We start from the raw sequence: 23,086 nt of genomic DNA on the forward strand, positions 1-23,086 counted from the left end.
CCTTCAGATCAGTGAGTTCCTTCGGAGAGCGAAAAAGATTAGTGACATCGATACTTGGCGCATGCGTTAGAAAGGAAGACTTTCGCAGGCGCCACCTTGTGAGACAGTCCTATCGCAGAAGTTATTTCGAGTAGTTCTTCGGTGGTTGTGTTAGTCCGGTTTTCCCGTGATTTTTTCCGATCTCAAAGGATCCCGGTTACTGCTACTCCGTTAAAAAGAGTGAGTATCGGACTCCAAGTACGCGGACTTTTATTCTCACGTTGCATTCGTTAGTTAGTACGTTGATCTGACTGTAAAATATACTGCAACCAGACGTGACAGGTTCTAGCAAAATGGCCGTGCACGATTTACAACAAACGGTTGTTCCGCGTTCGCCCGATGATCTTCTAGCAGCGCTTTCTGACCGACGTGACATTGCCTGACAGTGTACACTCGATCAAATACCGATTAAAATACCGGTTGATGATTTTCGGCCAGTCATCCAACCATGTTCTACACATATTCAACATACATGTTGCACGTCACTTCGAATTGATTTTTTCGCGAATGACCGTTTGCGTCGTGCGGTGGTACAACCGCTTTGCCGCAACTCGCGAGCCAGCCTACTGAAACGTTTGTACCGAATTTCAGTTTTTTCTCCAGTCTCGAGCATTATCTTATCTGTCAGCTACCAAACGATGAGAAATGATCAGATTACATCTTTTGACAGACGTTGTTTGTGCGAGTTGCTGTCGACTCAGCGATCAGCTGTCGAGTCTGTCAGCGAACTGAATTCCTTCTGATGTTCTTATATCTTCGGAATATTATAACATGGATTATTTGATCAATCCTCGTCGCGGGCTTATATCTCTTAAGGTTACGCGAATTTTTTCATGAAAATTAGCATTGTTGTCAAACGAGTCTTGAATTCGTCCTATTCGTACGCGCGTAAACGAGTCACGGTAATGTTTGAAGCAGTGAACGATTTCGATCAACTCGTTGTGCCAACATGTAAGGAGATTAGAGTCGAGAGAAGCGAAGCCACAGGTAGATTCACGGTGCACGGGGTCGAGAAGGCCAAGAGTCGCTCACCCGTACTGATGATCCCGGAAATAGTCGTTGCAAAAATTCATTGGTCATTAATATCACATACAAATGCGCCTTAGCAAAATCGCGAATTAGAAAGCAACTCGATGGTTTAATCATTACCGTCTGAAATAATATCTGTGTTTTCCTTCATGTTTTTCTGTGAAAATTTTCTACGAGTTTGAGTTTCTTCCTTTTATTAAACATGGTTTTCTACTCAGAGATATAATTTCATCGAGTTATATCTACATCTAACTCAATTCGTAATAAAACACTTTCGAAAAGTGGGGTTGTATCTAGTCGAAGTGGCGTCAATACAAGACGTATCAATACCATTGTTGATATTATTAAAAGAGATTTCGTTGATTGACTGAACAATTCTATTATGAGTTTTTCTAGTGTATATTAACGTGACTGGCCGTAGGGAATTAAAGCAGGCCGTGATGAATATTTGAATGCACCGTAAGGTGAAATACACGGCAACGAGGGTGGGCGGACAGCCGGTTTATCGATTACGGCGCATCGCGCCGATAAGCATCGTCATAAAGCGTCGCGACGACGCAGCGCGCTTTCTCGATTGTCAAGGTCCTTCCTTTTAAAGTATTTGTTCCCACGACACGTTTCTTTGCGTACGAAACGCAATCAGGAAGATTGTTTGAAGAGAGCGTTTTTTGATCGTTGGGTCAGACTCGAACATTACCGGGGAAAGATGGCCGCTTTCGATTCGTTCATTCTAATTGGCTGATTTCGTTTCGTATTCGCCAATTACAGTAGACTTTTGTGACCGCCGTTTAATCATCGTCGTCCAATTGCGTTCATGTTTATTTGGTCGTGACCCGCGTGTTTTGCCAAATGTTATGTCATTCCACGGATCGCATCGCGAGGGTGGGTTTGGCAGGGGTTAAGGAATATAATCAATATTCTGGTCCTTGCTGTTTCTAGCCGAATAAAGTGTTGCAATACCATCGAAAACTTTCGTTACAAATAAAATTTCACAATTTCAGTCTTTTATATAGATGATCAGGTTTTATTTAAGGTATTAATTAAGAAAATTTAGTGATGCAAAGTGGACAATATACGGATATGTTGATATTTACAAACGTTGTTTACAAATACTACGTTTAAGTATTAACTATGCGATCAGTATAGTTATACAGAAATACCGTACGTATTTAATTCTTTTTCTCTTCTTCTTTGATTTTGTGTAGTATTCATATAAAATTATTTGATATAAAAATTTAGCATATTGTTAAGATTATTAGTTGGGTTAGGATACAATTTCTCAAGGAAAATAAATACTTTTATTCTTTGAATGACGTCTGATTTATAACATAAAATAAAGATTTTAAAATGGAAATTTTTTCAAAAACTAGAATTACAATTGTGTGCAAAAATCTTCTACATTATTGTTAAGTTTAATGTTTCTGATAGTGAAGATCAAAAAAATGAACGAAGTTTCTTGTCGAATCACCTCCTATTTTACCATCAATGGAAAGTAAAATAAATTATGAGAGTTAGGAGCATGTTATTGTTCCGATTAAGGATTTCAGGACAAACCGCTCTCACACATTCGTCTGAATTTCCTTTCATGCTCGTGTATTTCCTTTCTTTTTCTATTTTTTTTTATTAAATAAGAAAATCACTGTTACGCTGGAAGTATTTTAAACGGTAAAGCCTAGTTAAACAGTAACTTTTGTAGGAATACAAAAAATTGTATTATTTTATCGTTTTCTCTCTGAGAAATTGAAATCATATTTGCTCTTCTTTCTTTTTTTGTTATTTAATTTATGTAATTGTTAGTAATATTCTTTTCCGATAATAGCTGTTAATTATCGTTTTGAAATGTTATCTCTTTTCCCATAAAATCTAATGAAAAACAAAGTATTATTTAATTTTAATCGATCGATTGTCCAAGAGGAGGAGACATTGGATTATGATGTTGAAGTATCATTTGCGATTGAGGAATGACAGCACGTGGCAAGATTGTTATGCATGTGGGATCTTCTTTAGACGCAGTAACTGCAACTGTTGAACAAAATGGATATGTCTATTTATTTAGAATTGCACATTTTACTTGTTGATTTCACTAGTTAATTATACTCATAACAAAGAACGAACTAAGAGTCTCTATAATTACAAATTTGAATCCTTATGTTGTCAACATTGATTATTTCCCAATCAAAATAATCTATATAAAAAAAGATCCGGATAAAATTAAGAAAAAGGAAACAGAATTTTATAAGGAAAAATAATCTTATAAATTAAGTGGTCTAAAACAAATATAAAAAGGGAACTTTATTACTTTCTCCCGGAATGTAATCTCATTTTAGTCTCTAGCATTCAACGAAAGAATTACTATAATTCTTCTATAAAAATTAGATATATGTATATCTCAGTCCACTAGACAATTGTTTAATAACAATCTTTGATCTTAGAATATAATGACCGTAATCAAAATTTATAATTTTCAACGTACTCTATTTCCTTAAACATGAAACTGTGTTAAAAATTAAACTGTCTATTTCCTATTGTAGGCGATGTCGATGGCTGGGTATTAAAGCAACCAGGAGCTGACTGGAGAAAAATCTAGTCGCGCTCATTTGAATCACTGTTGAGTATCAGCCAGTAAACACACACAAGGATCATGAAAATGGTGCTGTCTCAACGTCAGAGGGAGGAGTTGTAAGTTCCAAATTTTCTCATTTATTAAAATCACTAGAAAATTTGATTATATTACGTTACTCTGACTACGTTATTCTGATAACGTTATTCTGATTATATAGAATCAAATAGATCAAATAGAAGAATATCATTTATCTCTACTCGTCTGGGAAGGAGACAGTTCATATAACCGTTCATATAATAGGAATTCATCGACTCTCCACGCTTCCTACGATTTTTTATTCAAATAAGTAGAACTTCATACTCAGATGCGTAGATTTAATCGACAGGTATTCAATTGACCGAGTATTTACTAATTAAAATTTCGTTTCAATAAACGAAGTTCAAATGAATTGATTTCTGGCTGTTATTATTTAAAAATTCTCTAAATTAACGAGTGTAATTACAAATATTGTATAAAAAGTAATATCGTTTCTTTTGAAACGAAGTTATCTTCTTTAGAAAATAATTTATTTTTTAAATAATTATTAAACATCATTTATATCTTATAAACATCATATATATCTTTTGTATATCTACTTATATTTAAAATTTTTTATTTTGTATATTGAAACTTCAAAATTTCTTACATAATAGCTTTGATGTTTTTATTTTTTTCTTTTCTCGGTAGCATGATATTAAAATATAATTCAAAATATGCGTAGGAAAAAATTTGTTGAACAATCAATTCTTATAAGATCATAAATTGTTATTATAACTCTGACAGTTCTTGCAATTGAAACGGGATCGAAATTGAACAGTAAAGATTTATTGTTATTGCAAAACATCTACAGGAAAGGAGCACGTTGCGTGAAATTTTTATCGCGCGATTATAGCCGGAGCATGTTTTGTAACACGCAATGCATACTAATTAGTAATGAAGGAGCACTAGCGATGGGTTAGAATATTCCGATAATGAGAGAGACGAGAACGTTTGTTCGATTTTGGGTAACCCTTATCCTGAGAACTAGTTTAGCAAATCGGTTGGAAATCACGATAAACCAATTTATGAAAGACTAAACAGTAGTTGTAGGATTGGAAAGTGTTGAAAAATTCTTGTTTGGATTCAAACTTTTCCAAATATATGAGGAATTTGATAAAAGCGAATCTAAATGTTTTAATTGTGTATAGTGTTAAATGTTTAATTCGGTATTTTAATAATTTTGCATGAATAGAAGTAGATTTAAGAATGTATGTGTTAGTAGTTGATGATTAATAATTTCGAGAGGTACATCAATTATTTAAAAGTATTTAAATTAAACTTCACAAAATATTTCATTCTGTGTAATATATTCACAACAATTAAAATAAAGCTTTAGATAGGTAGATACTTTAAAACATTTGTTTAGACATTTTTTTTATTTTAATAAATCTACAACTTTTCACTTCTTTACTTTTTTTATGAAAGGAAGTTGTTCAGCAATATACATTTTATTTTAACGAATATATGGATGACAATAAGTCGATCAAGAAAAAATGGGCAAAAAATAATATGTTACGAATAGTTGTTTGCAAATGAAAGTACATACTATTTACTGAAAGAAACTAAGGTTCGGTAAAGTATACACGTTACGTGTTTCTAGTAAGAATTGTTGTAAGATTTATATGGTAGTAATAACACAGGCAACGCACCAACATGTCAATTGTTACGCACATGTAAGGCGTGCATAATGAGTAGAATCACCGCGAGAACAGGAAAAGATGAAAGGGATTGCAACGTAACGAAATTTTATCCAGTAAGGTCGCATTAATCTCAGTTGAATACGCGAGAACAAAAGACCCTATTGCGTACTAGCCACTTTCCTTTTCTTTCTTTTTTATGGTGATATAATTTGGGGATTGGATTCAAAACATTACAAATATCGAAATCTGAGATCATTCTGTAAGTATTGCGAAACGTATAACATTTAAGATATCACTGATGAGTACAATTAAAAATGAGACGAATAAAATACAATTAAATGTTATGTGACGTACAAAAATAGCAATGCCAGACGACGGTATTGATTTCATCTTCGTTAAGAATAATCAATTATTAAGATGATAGGATATTTGGAAGGAAATTAGATTATATTATACATAGCGATGTTTTCAGAGAGAGAAATGTAGTCTGTTAAAAGTATCTTGAAAAATTTGTTCCATGAATTTTGATGGAACTGTTCCATGATGATTTTTAAGTAATGCATTTTTTAAGAGTGAGATGATGTATTGCTCTTAATATTTTAATACGATTTTGATGAGAAAGATGGTGATAACAGAGTGATGATGATAACTTAAAAATGTTTTCGTATTTCTTTTCCAGTGCTTGTAAAATGTTAAAAATCATACATATTTACCACAGTCTTGTTTCTCTTAATATTATGAATTCTTCTAGAAGAGTTTTGAAAAATTTGGTGGCTCCACCTTAATTTTATAGAAGTTTAATTAGCTAATGAGCTTTTGTTTGAACAGCGATTGTAAATACCAGAAAAGTGAATGTCCTTAAGTAGTTAACAGCTACTTAAAGCTTCTCTCATTTTGAAAAACAGGCGTGCTCCGTAAAAATATACAGTGGAACGTATGACGAAATAATTCTAGCGAAGTTGGTAGAAAAACTGAGATAATACGGAACCCTTATGAAATTATATAATTTTCATATAAACGTTGGATTAAACTGCATTTGCATATACCTTTCTGGCTGTAGCATCACATGCTAATCATTGGAATTAAGCATAATTAGTTTTATTCTTATCTTGAAATGTCTTGATCCAATGGTTGGAAATTTATATCGAGAAAGCTAAATATACAGATTAAATAAGTGAAACCCAGTTAAATATGTAAAATGATAAATTCTTTTAGAATTTAAAAGCCTAGAAAAAGACAACTTATTAAGTATTTATCTCTATCCGTAACTGAAAAAAGTAGTCTGTTTAAAAGATATTTACTTTTCATTTTGTTTTCAAAATTCTTAATCGACGAATTTTGAGTTAATTATTGAATTTGTAGTAGATATACACGTGAGAAATTATATCGAGCATATAACGATAAAAATAATGATAATGCTAATGGAGTAACGCGAATAATAATTACTGATGGATGAATAAGTAAATTAAAATGTTTATTGTACCTGTGTATTTTCTGTATTTCGATGTACATACGGAAATCAAATATGATGACTGTGTGACGATTTATTCCGTATAATAGGTTTTCATTCGATTCCCGCGAAATGATCTGTAAACATAAATCTGACTCAGGTTCGTTGGGTACATGAATTAACCAGTGTCATCAATCATGAATCACTATACCTCGTATTTCGAAATAGGATAGCAAATGGAATAGAAAGAAACGAGCTCACGATAAAAGAGAAACTACCCAGCGAAACTACCGTTTTAAACAAATATTTCTGCAGAAATATATTTATCTTTCTCGAAAATGCAAGCTTGCTAAAGATCAAACGAACATAACACACTTCCACGTTGTGTTTCAACGAGAAAACGTTGTTACGCCCTGTGGAAGTATTGTGAAATAATTTTGTAAATGGAAGCAAGTTACTTCGATGAAAAATATCGAGGAGCTTTCGTAAATATTTTTTGAGAAGTTAATCTTAAAATAAATTGATTCAATAAAGGAATTGATTAATGTTTAGCCAATTTCAGTGCGTAAAATAAGAGTAAACGTTACATACATATCATGAAGTTAATGTTACTTTCAATCGGAATGTTTTACCTGTTATAATGACGTCATACGTAGTCGATAGGATAGCCATAGTGTATAAAAGTGTCATTCATGAGCGTGTGATGAGGCGTGTAATATTTTCGAAATAATGAGTCTGTTTCAAAATTTTTATACCTAAATCCATCTTTTTTTCAATGATAAAAAAATTAAGGAGAGAATCAAATTAAGGGAACATTGGCAAAAAATTAAGATATCTATATCTGTTTCAAAGTTAATGACACTCGTGACAAATTTCTCTGGTTCGAAGATTTTTCTCACCAAATAATGATTAATTTTACAGTCGTATATCATCACTCGATTCGCTGGAACCTTCAGTCTTGCGAAGCCTTACAATTTCAAATACTTCCTCTGAAGCTATTCATCTTGCTCCTTTTTCAGTATATCATTTTATTCATATACATCTTCCAAAAACCTATACGAATCTCGTTAAAAATGTACAAACTCACGTGTATATACTTTACGACATTCCTTCAACTATCGTCACTTTTTATTCCATTTGCTTATTTTCTTGATGAATGAAAGAGCTAAAACTATCGTCGAACTGAAAGTGATTTTCATCGTGTCTGCACGAAACCTTATAACTATCCTCGAGCGATCAATTAATCGGGTTCGTTTGAAGCATAGGGACTGAAATTAGCATGGCAAAAATCAATAAGTCAGCGTGAAGAAAAACTGTGCGTTTCTGTAATTTCCTCCTTGAAGGGGGACTGACGGTCGCGGTCGGTTGTCGCGTCGGGAGCCAAGGGTTGTCGGTGTTCGCGATACAACCCCCCCCCCCGTCCATCCTTCGCGATGTTATTAATGGGAAAACGGGACAACATCGATCGCGGTGTCGATCGATGCCGACTAATTCCGGTGACGTCAAATCGGTCGTGGATCGGCGCGTGTCGTGCGCGGCAGCTGGCGCAGGAGAGGGCGTCTCTTGAGCACGCGCGAATAGCGGGATCGATAACGCGTCGAACCGGTGGACGACGGCTGCCAGCCTGACCCGGGAGAGAAAGAAACGAACGAGCGGGGAAATGCAGAACGATGCAGCCTGATATCCGTTAATAAAGAATGGATTGATACAGTTTGAATTGATACGATCATACAGTTTGTTTAGGAAATTTTTGAAACAGGCGCTTATGGGTAGGTCGCGGATGCTTATGCGAACTTACATTTTTATCCTGGTTAATGAAACGGATTTATGGAAAAATTTATTTTGTGCACTTAAATACCAGTATATATGTATTTTATGTCTTTTTTTAAAGTTTTCTATAAATAGATGAGATTTAGTTGGCGAGGAAATGATAAAGTAAAATGATCGGAAGTGCAAAAGGATGCGGTTGATATTCACGGGCAAAAAACGAATTGGTTATGCATAGATGCAGTTGGTCTAGGAAATTTTCTAAATACTTATTAATTGCTTTTTTCCCGTGAAACTGCTAATAAGGTGATCAGAAATGCAAAAGAACGCGGTTGATATTCGCGGACAAAAAACGAATTGGTTACGCACAGATGGCTAGGAAACTTTTCAAATAGTTATTTTCTTTCTTTTGGGCAACTGTTAATAAAGTGGTTAGAAATGAAAACTGACGCGGCTGATATTCGCCGGCAAAAAACGAATCGGTTATGCATAAATACAATTTGTCTAGGAAATTTCTGAAATCTTTTTTTTCTTTGTATTTTACGAGGGAATGTTACATAGTAAAGTGATCTGTAAGATCGATGCGTGTGGTTTTAGCTGAACTGAAATGTTTGAAGCAGGGCGATTCATCAACTGATAGTTATTAGTAAATTGACAAGTTATATTAGCGTCAAAAAAGGAAACAAGAATAATAGTGTTGATTTGGCCTAATATGTTACAACTAGAGAGAGTGAAGTGGGATAGGTTCGTAAGGAATTAAGCGAATTTACTCTCTTGCTATTATTTTTAAAGAAAGCAACTTCCTACTGTCGCTTGTGTGTTATTAATTGCGTCTCTCAGGAGGCACACTGATCGATACCATAAATTGAAATAGCAGAGAAGAAGGATGAAACTACAAGAATTTTCAATTCTTCATATCATCCTCTTGTAATAAATAACCTTACGGAAGTAAGATCGTCTATTTTTATGGAGAAATTCAATGCTAATCACATAGGTGGATAAAAATGAAAGTGTAATTGATCAGTTTGATTGCTGAGAAGCTCGATTATCAACTAGATTCTCTCCTATTCATTTGATTGACCGCCTACAGGTATACATTTTTCTGTTCTCGGAGGTGAAAATACTTCTGATCGTGAGAGGATTTAGATAGCGATGACTAAGCATCTAAACACCATTCCACAAGAAAATTTTCCTATTCTCTTTCGCACATTTCTGGAGCAATACAAGACGCATGTAAAACAAAAAGGGGATTACATTGTAGTTTAACGAATGCATTTTTCTCTATACCTATTTAAAGCTTTATTTTTTTTATTGTATTATTCGTTCGTGCAAATTGTATATGTCATTATATTATTTGAAACTATTATGTAAATAGCTTAGATTTCGCAAGACTATGGAAGAAATGTGAATTACGAACGAAAATCATGGTTTTACAATTAACAGGCTGAAAATATGGTTGTGGGGATTAAGTAGGTCAGAATGTAGAATCGAAGCATGATATAATATGCAGGGAATGTGTTGCATGCAATGAATGTTATAATTTCGATTGCGAAATAAATTTTTCTCAGTCTTACGTCATCAGTGGACGATAGCTTTAGAAGAATGACATATTTTTTAAAAAATTGTTAATTTCAGGAAGCCTACAAAAATGATAAAAGAACATATTTATTGGGGGGGGGGTGTTATGAATATTGAATAAAATTACTATTTAAAATAAAATTCAAAAGAGCGCCGTTGTAATTCAAAATTGTTGTGAAGCATAACCTAAGAGTTATATTAATCGCGAAAGAAAAAGATGTTTTCGTTGCCAAATAGTTGAGTAATAATTTTCTACGTCAAATCTTCTATTTCCTGAAAAATGTTCTTTTTTTAGTTGCGTCACTCCTCTAGCAAAGCATACGGTAGAAATTGAGCGTTCAATACCGTATAATACGAATAAGAACGTATTTGAATTTGCTTCGGTATTTATCATCAATTCTATTAGTTGTTGTAAATATTTATACGTACACTAACCTAACTTGAAAATCCACATAATTTATTTACACGAATATTCGGGTTACTGATCTCATCATACTTAATAAGAGCCAGTAAATAAATTATATTATTAAATTTCACAAGTTAGAAACGTCATTTGCGACAACGTAGTTATTTGACAATGAGATATACCTATTGATAGTTGATTATAGCTTTTCAACGCACAGACTAGTAATGGACAGGTGCGTTGTGAAAGAACTTTCTTAACGGCATATATGGAGGTACTAAAAAACTTTATTGAAAGCCAAAACGATATTTACAGCAGGTATTGCGAAAGAGATATAGAAGAACAATGCATCGAATGAGTGGTACGCACTGTGGGAAAGTTATGTTAAAATAATATCGACGCTTTGAAGAACGATGGTCTAAAAATAAAAATGATAGAATGTTTGAGGTAGTGTGCTGATTGTGAGTGCGAAATTCTCAAGTATCTTCCTCGTTAACATATGAATTGAGAGTCTTTCAGCTGCTACTCTATTAGGAATCCATTGACAAATGAACAGTGACGAGTACTGTTTATAAAAATTATATAACTAGACAACTTTCCTGTAACAGATGCTAAATATGAATATCGTTTGTCTTAATTAAATTATCTGTAATAAATATATACTCTTATCATAAACACTTTTAATTTTATGCAAATGAACTATACTAAATTCTAACAAGATGACGCGAAACCGAAATGATTTCATTTGATTTATTTTTATCTAGCTTAGATATACATATTATTTATATATACGATTAGTATGCTAGAAAAAGGAGGTCGTTCTATTAATTGTAGCCTTTAGTTTTGTTCTAAGGGAGCAATTAAAAAATTTAAAGTATTTAAAAATATTTAGTATTACTGAAAAATGTTGATAATAGTAGAAAGTATATGTTGTAATAAACAAACGAATACAATGAACGTTAGCATATTAATTATATGAATTTATGCGAAAACATGATTATAGGTTTCTCTGATACTGTGAACTTGAACTTGAAATACTTCACTCAATGAATCTATTACCTTAGTTAGATCGAGTTGTGGATACTTAGAGTGAATTAATTTTCTTTCACTATCAGCAAACATATTCGCGTCAGTTGATTAGGTTTACACAACGTACTAATTTCGCTGCGTATGTAAAATTCTGCAAAATATTGCGATTGCAAAGGAATCCTTTTCCTGTTTTTGTTTATTTCAAAATTCTTTCGTTATAGTTATGTTAAATTATGTTAAAATATTTTAATTAATATGCAAAATGGTTGTTGCGTAGAATGAAATTCTTAAATTCTTAATCACTTTGATCACTCTGATAGTTAGATAGTGTTACTGACAGGTAGTGTTAAGAAAACTGATACTGAATCGTTAAGACATTCAAAATGCCTAAAAATGACGTGAATTTTGCTAATAAAAAATTACTAAGTCAGGGAAATATCCAGGGTACGATCCAAAAGAAATAAAAAGATTGTATGTAAATATACATGAGCCAAGTTGAATTCATGCTGCAGATAAATTTCTTAACTGGATAATAGCTCCAATTATGGAACGATAAAAGTCCTGGTTAATAGGCAAAACGAAGAAGAAATAATCAAACTGTCCTTTAATTTACATAAATTCTACTACCTGATAACATTATAATTTTACAAATTATAACAGGAACGTTTTCGGAGTAGATCTGCGGAAGTTTGAATGACTAAACAGATGCGTCATTATATTAAAGTGCAATAGGATCTTTGGAAAGAATATATAAGACCTGAGGGAGGTAAAGGGTTTCATTGATCATCGCAGGTGGCCACTTAGAGTATATCTACCTCTTACCAGGCTTCAGTGTTTACGATTCGGTGCTCTTTAGAGTCAAGTGAAACTTACGCCTCGTTGTTAAAACGTTCATTGATCCAGTTATGATCGATGACTGAACTTGCTCTTTTTTTTTCTTATTTTGTTTGTATTTTGTTCGTAAAAATCGTTTGACCACGAAAACATTGAAATCCGGGAAACAAGGAAATTGCTACCTAGGAATATTTGACGAACCACCGTTGGCTAGCTTTCGTCGCAGGAAACGATCGATTTCAACTCGGAATACTTGATGAAGCAGTTCTTTTTTGTCCGAGTTCAAACCGATGATTAATGCAGAAGTTATGAAACAACGAAATTAGTGAGCTAATCATGGTTGACGCAAACCAATTATTATCACTAGACTGTGGACTTTCATCTAAACTTATATTTTTATAAATGCAATCAAGTAGAGAAATGGAACCTAAGCAATTTGTTTTAACCACCGAATAGATATAACGAGTAGTATACTTCTATATTTTCTATACTTTTGCATATTATATCTATTCTGTGCATCTTTGCACATTTAAATTTCACATAGGTGTGCAAAAATGCACAGTCTAATGATAATTGGAAAGTTAGCAAGATCAGCAAAATTAATAATTTTTTAATATTTAGTGCATTAAATGTAGGTTCTATAAAAAATTATACAATAATTGTAATTTACTATAAAAATAATATTTAGTATATCATATTCTAATAATTAAAGAATTACTATAAAAATTGCTCTAAAAATTTACAATTTTTCTGTGAATTTCAGTATTTGGTGGTTCTTTCATTAATAATTTTAAGTTTAAAAAAAATAATAATTATTATTATTTTCTTTGGAATCTCCCCATTTACTTGTTAAAATAAGAAACAATAGAAACTAATGTTTTGTAGGCTAGTGAGTTTTACAACTGAATTGGCAAGTGAAATGGAATTTTTAATTTATTTCTTTAAGTTACGGGTAATTACGATATCGCAATTATGCACATGGTTGAGCACGATGTTAAAGGGAAATGAGATTCGCTGGATTTCTTAATGAGACAATAGAGGGTAAAAGAACGTGGAAAAAGGTTTTTAACTGTGCTTTAAGTCGTATAGAACACTCGAGTTGAGTGTATACACGAAAGTTGGGGAAGATCGGCTTGGCTGCAATGAGACCTAGCAATCGATAAAGCTCCTCCCCTTCGCGTTGGTCAACGTTTCTCCCATTCTGTTTCGTTAACCATGTAAGAAAGTGGAAAATAATAGGGGAGAAGGGTGAAAGTGGTATACAACACGATCGATACGAACCACCGTGTAAAAGGGTTTCAAAAGCATTCATTTTTGAAGAGATGTAACAGAGAATTGCAGTCTCGAGAGACGACTTTTTTAACGACGCGTTCCGCGTTCAGCAAAAAGAATCTGTTTCGTGCTGTACGTTATTACAGTAATAAAAGATAATGACTTTTTTGGTGCAAATTTATGTAACATTTTTTATTTTCTTTTAATCGAAATCATTCTCCGACTTTAATAATAATATTTAGTAACATTTCTTTTACTTTAGAATATTTATAAATATTATTGATAAATAAATTGTTTTTGTATTAACACATAATTTTCTTTTTTAATTGAAAACTTACTTTTTTATATAGATATTTATTTGTTATTATAATTTAAAATTTATATGATTTGTAATAATTAAAATTAAAATGGGCAATATTAATAATATTCACTCCCTGGTTATTATTACACGATCTCGGAGTTATGTCGGTTTTACACATAAATGAAACATTGTTTATGGTCTTAGTAAAATTAAAAAAAGAATAAAATCGCGAGAACAGGTTTAAATTTACATTGATAGCCTATGAATGTTTTATGATCGAAACTACATTAACTTACTTTTTTATCGTATTAGGTAACATTTGTTTCAAACATCTCTACGTTCATACTATTGTTACAAAATCTAGATTATTTATTGTATATTCGGCATCTTAAATCTCACCACGAAATTGCTATAAGTAGTAGGATGGTCGTGACACGAAACAGTGAGTGATTTACAGCAGAAAAGGGTTTTATTCCACTTGATGTGAATTGTTCAATTGAAGAGTTGAGATGATAGTAGACTATGTTACGGTCAGAACTGAAGACTTCCAATGGAAATAAAATACTTTCTTATGTCTATTATCTCATTTATATTATTTGTCACTTGCATGTTATTGATTTTTAGTATTTAACATATTTATAAATCCAGAGAAACAATAAGTGGTAAAGAATATATTTAGTTAAATTTATCTCACTCAGCTGTATCTTGTGACATCGAAAGACGAGTTATTCAAATTGAAGTTCTCTAAAGCTGATGTAAGAATTAAAATATATCATTTTAATATTTATAAATATCTTTACCATGCAGAATTTATACCTCCTACCACTAAAAATATTTTTTTTACTATCTCTTTTATCGCTTACGTCTTTTATTATTTCAACTTCACAATTATTCAAGTAACTTCTTAAGAATCTTTGCTTCAACATCTCGCACGCTCTTGTCTAATGCATTATTTATGGAATAGTTACTTCCTCGACTTCTCTTTGGTATCTTATTCAAAGAAAGAGGATTGTTTACGAAAGTAACAGGCTCGTTCAACTAGAAAACTTTCGTTGATCGATGCAAGAATCACTTTCTAAAAGCTACCTTGTTATTCCGGCTTATATGGAACTATAATTAAAGAGTTGAAATTTACACGTAAATTATAAGTAGCAAGCCGTGCCGATAGATTTTATTGCAGAGAAATTAATCTGCGTTATCTCGCATACTTTTATTTATGTGTGCCCTGTTAAATGTTAATAGCCAATTAATGATACAAACGCGTTGATTATCTGGTAGAACGTATTCCGTGACTACGTTTACTTTATGCATAAGATTGAAGAAGGCTCCGAGTGTGAATAGAAAATGATTTACAAAGAGCGTTAGAAACAAAGATAATATTCCGTTTTTACTGTAATGGGGTGCCTGGTTAATGTAATTATTGGAGAAAATATTAAGTAAACATGTACATATATCAGTTTTCATATAATTTGCAATTATTAGATATTATACCATTCAAATTGGTGAAAAAGACGATATTCTTTGTATTTTATTTTAAAGCAAAATTCGTTCGTATTGTTGGTTTGCTAGAAGAGTGACATAACTAAATTTAGAAAATAGAAAGTGATTAATTGCTGAATTATTTAGTTATGGATATTTTTTTTCTCTTACAATTTGGCTAATACCTTCTGAATTTTAATCTCACGATAGCTGATTTTTAATTTCGTAACAATAATCACCAGAAAAATTATTTACATCTTTTGTATCACGCTAATGCAAAAGAATCGTAGATTTTATTCAGTCTAATGTGTAAAACCCAGATAAAGATGAACCTTGTATTGCTATTAAAGGTACGCGGACTTCACAGTGTATAATTACATTACTTACGTAATTAGAAACACTAACAAAGTACTAAATAGTAGATAATATATCACTATTACTTTACCCTACATTTATTCTACTACACTTAGTAATATCAAAATATTTCCAAGCTGTTTAAAATTTAATACAAAGATACTTCATAATGATTGATGAAATATATGTACAGTGAAAGAGAATTCCCGTCTAAATAAATTAATTAAATTAACCACGCTATTTGTATAAAATGAATTGGTTTGAGAAGGGCAAAAACAAATTCAGGCGAAGAATCTAAGCAGTAGAACCGCGTATGGATGCAGTTCTCGTGGCGCGTTCCTGCGATGGGAAACCTTATATCTCGAGTACGCGATACCCGTTGACGGGTGTGTTAAGGTAAATGGAAAAAGAAGAGCAAAAGAGAGTGGAAAGGGATCGTCTTCGCATAAAAGAAGAATCGGCTGAGTGACCTCCGATCCTTGAAATTCACGCGAGCATAAAACAACCAGAATCGTTTTGTCTGACCTGTTTCATGCATAGCAATCTTTGACCCACTAAATCGATCGAAAATCGATCAACATTCTTTCTTCTTCCGTATGACGCATACTGGCCCAAGATCGAAAAACCGAGAGGTTCAGGTCGTTAAATAGTTAGAAATTTTAATACATAAAAATAAATCTTGATACGTTTATAATAGACTAAAAGTTAGGAAATCAATTTCTTCACCAGAAACTTTTAGAAGTAATTATAGAACTAAAAGATAATATAGACGAATGAACTATAGTTGGGTTAATTTTAGTTTTTGTAAATATATAATGTAACTGATTTTTGCGAGAAATAACACGACAGATTAAGAAATAGGAAATCTATAAATAAAAAAATTATGTCCAAAGGAGTGGGAATCCGGTTGACGAGTGAATAATAAACGAAGCAGTAATTCACTAGTAATATTTATTTCGAAAATATGGGAAAAAGAATTAAATTTCGAAACGTTCTTAATAATTTCAAACCTGCAATTGCTACTTGAATTACTTAAGGTAAATTCATTGGAAAATAGCTCCAAGGAATCTATAAATAAATAAATCATTTTTGGGTCGTTTAATTCATCTTTTTTAAACCACTGGATTAAATTTCGTTTATGTGGACCAGCGTGCGCCGCCTCGAGTGACGGTTCGACGAATGCGTTTTCGCTCACCTGCGTAACTTTCTCTGCTCGAGATTAATCGACGGCCGGGTCCTAAAACAGTTGAATAATTAGCGAAATGGCCATGTCCCGATAACTGGAACGAAGAGCAAAGTGGTTCGCGGCGATAGTAATTTATTACGTCTCGTCTCTCGTTTCGATCAAGTGAAAGGTCTCGGTGGATCGTTGAAAGAGAATCGATCGCGCTTTCCGGCTATTTGCTTTGTTTGTCGGCATTTGAACGGCGCGGAACAAAACTCATGGTGATAATTCGCCACGTACTATCACGTGAAGCAGGTGAACAGAGACGAACGACCGACTTCAGGCCTTTCACCCCGGCATAATTCTGCCCGACTTTCAATCTCTTTCCCACGTACTCAACCTGTGCCCTCTATTGTATCGGCCTACGTTGCGAACAGTTGTTAGTGAAATGTCATTATTGAAAACCATAGCTCGACCACTGACCGTGATACGGTGGTTAGCGCATTTGAGGCGTTAAAATGCTTCGAAGATATTAATCTAAGCTATATGCAAATGTTGCACGTAGGAATGGAGTCCGGCTGATACTGTATACAGGTAATAAGCCTAGAATAGCTATAGCACGGTGTGAATACTGTGAGAGCATTTGTATAATAGGATTCTTTTAGAAAATGTCTTCGATACAACTCGATCTAAAACTAATTTTTTTTTAATTAAATACGATAAGTTAAAATTAAATTAATAAAGTTAATCTTTCAATTTATCAGTAATATCAGATCAAATTGAATAAGAATATTTCCTACATTGGAAAAAGAAATTTTGTCACTGCAAAATTGTTGGCTATGGTTAGGATTTTTCTATTGCAAACTAATTTCTTCTAAAATTATAGGCGAATTTAATAGGGATGACAATCTTCTAAAACTGATTTCACGTAGAAATATCGAGCGATGAAGATTTTTCTGTTATCAAACGACAGTGAAATATTTTTGTGAATTGTTTCTTAATTTTCAATGTCTTTATCGTATATTATCATCTCATTTTTATGAGTATACCTTCATTTATGTTCGTTTACTTTTAATAGCACGAATATGAATCTTTTTTAATATCTTTCAAAATGGAATGTCTATAGTATCTATTACCTTTTGCATTTGTAAAACGTGTTTGGTCTCGCATAACACGATTTCCTACAACATGTCTTCGATAAACCATGAAACACGTCTTCGTGTTATAACAGGATTACCTGTACTAGTATAGGTCCAAAGAAGAATAAATTATATACATATACACTACTGCTCAAAAGTTTGGAACTACTTAGTAAGACGAGAATATGAATTTTTTAATGAAAAGAAAAGTACAAATAAGACTGACGATACACCAATATTTTAAACTATTGTATACAATTGTTACTTCATATTTATTTAAAATGATTTATTGTTTTATGTCATAGTGGTTTGATTCTTGAGAAGATACTGTCGATTCAAAAATTCGAAAAACATTATAGCGAAGTTAATTTACTAATAATTATAAAAGATGTAAGTTAATTTACTATCTAACTACTTGCTATTAATTAGTAAAACGACGATATAATAAAATAACAAAAAGGTTTAGTTTAATATTAAGAATAGCGACCTGTATTTGTGAAGCACTGTGTATTGCGAAGGAGGAGCGACGCGTGTAAGTTCGCAGCGTTATTTCACACGTTGAAGCGACGAAGAAAGTTTGTTTCATGAAATGAGGCTAACGGAGAATGTTCAAGTACCTCTGCTACTTCCGTTAATGCAAAGATCTCATCTTCCTTCATCACGACGAGGATTTCAAAGGCGATAACGTTTCATTTGTAAACAAAAACGTGTAATTCAGACACTATACGGATTAACAGATTATTAAATACACATAGAAATCGGTGGTTCAACTTTGATGACTTATATTAGTGACTGAAAGTAGGAAACCTCTTGACATTATTGGTTTACGTAGCACACAAACACGATAAGATTAAACCTGCGAAGATTAGACTGTGCTCGTTTAATGATTCTAATATCTATTTTATAATATCATGTTTGGGCCAACAGCACTGTTATTTATTAATACAAATTTTTTGGTACATAAAAAGAAATCCTTTAAATACAGGAGCGGTTCACATATTTTTAACGTATTCTTAGTATGTATCATATATTTCGAAATTAATAATATCATAAATAGAAAAATTTCTTTCTTAATGTTCACATAGCAAGAAGTAAGAACCGTAAATTACACGAAAAGGATATACAATTAATTTGCAATTTTTTAAATGAATAAATTAAAATAACGATGTTTTGAGTACTTTGAATTCTCTTATGAAAAGATATATGTGATACTGCCAACAATGTTTATTTAAATCATACATTGCTTAATTTTTTGAGTATTGCTTCTTTACGTCAGATACACAGAGTTTAAATATAACTATGTACTAACATATAAGTAACAAGATAGTGCGAAACAAATTGCCTTGCATCGATAATTGCTATACAGGAAAAAGTTGTCACACATGCGGTGCTTAATGAATTATGCTTCCTACTTAAAACTGGTTTTGATTACAAGGTTACACACAATATCGGAGGCGGTTGTTGTTAGCTATCTCCGCAATATGTCATACTAAAATTAATCTATTATTTCAGAAATAAGGCGATTGCGGACTATCTAAGCACCAATGGCTATCAAGATGCGTTGGAAGCGTTCAAAAAAGAAGCTGATATGCCTGGGGAAGTAGAAAGAAAATATGGAGGTCTTCTCGAAAAGAAATGGACTTCCGTTATACGCTTGCAGAAGAAGGTAAAAAGATTTTAGTATCTTTTTGCAGTTCTAAAACTGCTAGTTAATAAGTTTTCAAAAGTAATAAGTAGATTAATAAGTAGATGTAAGAAAGTACATCTAAGAGAAATTACTTGTACAGAGAACAAAGTTTGTAGAGAAGATGTAAATATTTTTTTAGCAAATTCTGAATATGTATGAAAGATATTGCAGTACTGGAAGCATTAGTCTTAATATGTATGGAAATATCATTTTCTAAATTTTGTATTCACATTAGAATTCTAACATAGATCCTTAATGTCAAGTTATTCCTTGGACTAATTTTTGTTAAAATATTGCTACAATTTGCAGTATTGCTATAGGTGTTGTTGATCTCATGAACTCATCAATTAGTCTTTGTCTATTATTCGTTATCAAGCATTAATTTCGAAGTATTGACTTACTACCTTTGAAATTAATTGCTTTTGTTATAAGTAATTTTAATAAATAGGATAAAAGGCGACGCCATAAAATGAATATGAGTAAATAGTTAATGAAATATTGTTTCAATGTTCTAGGTAATGGAACTAGAATCCAAACTCTCTGAAGCAGAGAAGGAGTTCATCGAAGGAGCACCGACACGTAGCAAACGATCACCATCCGAGTGGATACCAAGGCCACCCGAAAAGTACAGTCTTACTGGACACAGAGCTCCCATCAACAGAGTCATTTTCCATCCGGTTTTTAGTCTTATAGTATCTGCCAGCGAAGATGCCACCATTAAGGTAGGATCACTTACTTTTCAAAGTAGACAGGAATCGTTGAAACTAAATGGCAGATATTTTGAAACGAGTATGTTCTTAATATAAGAAACGATATTCATGGTAAACGACTTCGGTATACTCGTTTCGAGTCAAGCCAATTGCTTTCAACTTTTTTCCAGCTGTGTTTCCTCTCTGTAAGTTATCCTCCTTTAGTTTTTACTAAAACTGGTTTTCTCATTTGTGTTAATTTCACTTAGGTGTGGGACTTCGAAAGCGGCGAATTTGAAAGAACATTGAAAGGACACACTGACAGCGTACAGGACGTTTCTTTCGATGTCTCTGGGAAACTGTTAGTCTCATGCAGTGCAGACATGTCTATTAAGTTGTGGGACTTTCACCAGTCATTCGCCTGCGTGAAAACCATGCACGGACATGATCACAGTGTCAGCTCTGTCGCATTTGTGCCACAAGGGGATTTCGTAGTGAGCGCCTCTAGGGATAAGACCATCAAAATATGGGAAGTCGCGACAGGGTATTGTGTTAAAACGTTGACGGGACACAGAGAGTGGGTACGAATGGCCAGAGTCAGCCCCTGCGGGGAACTAATTGCTAGTTGCTCGAATGACCAAACGGTACGGGTTTGGCATGTTGCAACAAAAGAAACGAAGGTACTTTCATACGATCAAATCGTAAATTTATTTTAGAATCTAAGGTCGATTCCTTACGATATAATTTTACTGCGATTTGTAATTCAAAATTATGCATTTGGTGTAGGGTCTCTTTTCATTTTAAAACAGAGGATTTTTTAAAAATATATTTTCTTATCTACTAATTAGTTGATCGTCGGATAGTATTTTGTATTAGAATCTTTATTACCACAAGTGTGTGATAATAAAGCATTATATAACGCAATTAAGTTGATTTTGAGACACTTGGCTACGTAGCGTAATTGTTCTGCCAGGTAAAAATTAATCAATTAGTACGAATAGATTAAAAACGAATGTTAAAAACGAGGTACTTTAAATTGAAATTTGATAATAGTAATCCTACGAAGCATTTAAGTGATTTGGATAAGGTTACGATATTATTTTACTGAGTTGTTGTGCAGCGAGCCAGATGTATGTGGTCACATTTTTAGTATTGTTTTATTAGCAACTACTACTTGTAAAGCTAAATAATTGTATTTACAAAACATCTACAATTTATAGTAATAATAAATCCTAAAGAATTTTAAGCTTCAGTAGTGCTTCCATTATTCAATATATCTTTTTAACGAACATTTCTTGATTTAGGTGGAACTCAGAGACCACGAACACGTAGTGGAATGTATCGCATGGGCACCAGACAGTGCAAGGGCATCGATCAATGCTGCGGCAGGAGCAGACAACAAGGGTGCCCACGAAGGACCTTTCCTCGCATCTGGCTCGCGAGACAAGGTAATTCGTATATGGGACGTCGGTGCCGGTGTTTGTCTCTTTACCCTCTTGGGACACGACAACTGGGTTCGCGGCATCGTCTTCCATCCCGGTGGCAAGTTTATCGTCAGTGCCTCTGACGATAAGACCCTGCGAGTCTGGGACACGCGCAACAAACGGGTAATGAAAACCCTCGAAGCGCACGTCCACTTTTGCACTTCCGTTGGTGAGTATACAATTCGCAAGCGGCCTTCATAGCTTAACGAAACGCATTTACTTGGAAATTTAAGAAGCTACGAAGGTTTACTTAATCATCCAAGAGGTATAGCGGAGTTGCCGATTAAAAAGATTAAGTGATCGTATAACATATTGAATCATTTTTGTTATCTTACGTATGATTAAGTGTTTTGATTACATAAGTTAGGATATTGTTATTGCATCTCAAGTTTCGTTTTGATCAATCTTTTTAATATATTCTGTATTTTATGTTTGAATATGAAATAGTTCATAAAATTTATGTATATATAATAATAATTTATGTATATAAATAGATGCGTAACTTAAAGGTTAATTGAAGCGTAAATTTAGATTACTTTAAGATTACTTTCTCGAAATGTTTACGGTTGTCGAAGATTTTTCTAAATAGCATTATATCCTAATTAATATCAAAACAAATTGTATTGCATATCACAATATGGCCTTGATATAAAGTGAGTTTATAGATTATTCGATATATACACCACCGGTGTGCTATTTTTACGATACATTGATCGGAACAATTTATACATCAATAACTACCAGTTGAATGATAAATCTTATGAATTTTTATGTTGCCGCTGCTAAAACTTCGAATGTTTTTACTTCTTTAATCCTGAAACATGATTAATATATCGTCTTATCTGTAGTGGTAAAAATAAAATGAATCGATAATTACGTGAATCCAAAAGCGATAAAAGTTTGTAAAAGTTATTATTTATTTCTCGAAATTGTTGAAACAGTGGCCTACATATCTTTTAGTGTAGTTTTAAATCTTAATAATATGTATTTAGTGCTATTTATTAAGTGCTTTGTTTTTTGTAACTTATCCTATATGTGATGAATTTATTTTGAAATTTCTGTTAATTAGGAAAAAATGTTAAGTTCACAAACTTCGAAGAACTGTT

General features: G+C 32.9%; 1 protein-coding gene across 2 annotated transcripts in view; it reads left to right on the forward strand.

Annotated features, from left to right (window-relative positions):
• The first annotated feature begins 57 nt into the window (after nt 1-57).
• The window catches only part of LOC126865817 (lissencephaly-1 homolog), a 24,990-nt gene continuing 1,961 nt past the window's right edge, over nt 58-23,086 (forward strand). The window contains exons 1-6 of one of the 2 annotated variants that reach the window (XM_050618719.1): nt 58-219; nt 3,600-3,747; nt 19,633-19,786; nt 20,323-20,529; nt 20,766-21,176; nt 21,801-22,149. In XM_050618719.1, the coding sequence (XP_050474676.1) occupies nt 3,710-3,747; nt 19,633-19,786; nt 20,323-20,529; nt 20,766-21,176; nt 21,801-22,149 (1,159 nt within the window). In that variant the 5' untranslated portion in view covers nt 58-219; nt 3,600-3,709. Of the gene's footprint in view, nt 220-2,078; nt 2,230-3,599; nt 3,748-19,632; nt 19,787-20,322; nt 20,530-20,765; nt 21,177-21,800; nt 22,150-23,086 lie in introns of those variants that run through there. The other variant, XM_050618720.1, reaches the window with a different exon arrangement.

This window comes from Bombus huntii, chromosome 5 (assembly GCF_024542735.1).
Source record: "Bombus huntii isolate Logan2020A chromosome 5, iyBomHunt1.1, whole genome shotgun sequence".
In the NCBI taxonomy this organism is placed as follows: Eukaryota; Metazoa; Arthropoda; class Insecta; order Hymenoptera; family Apidae; genus Bombus; species Bombus huntii.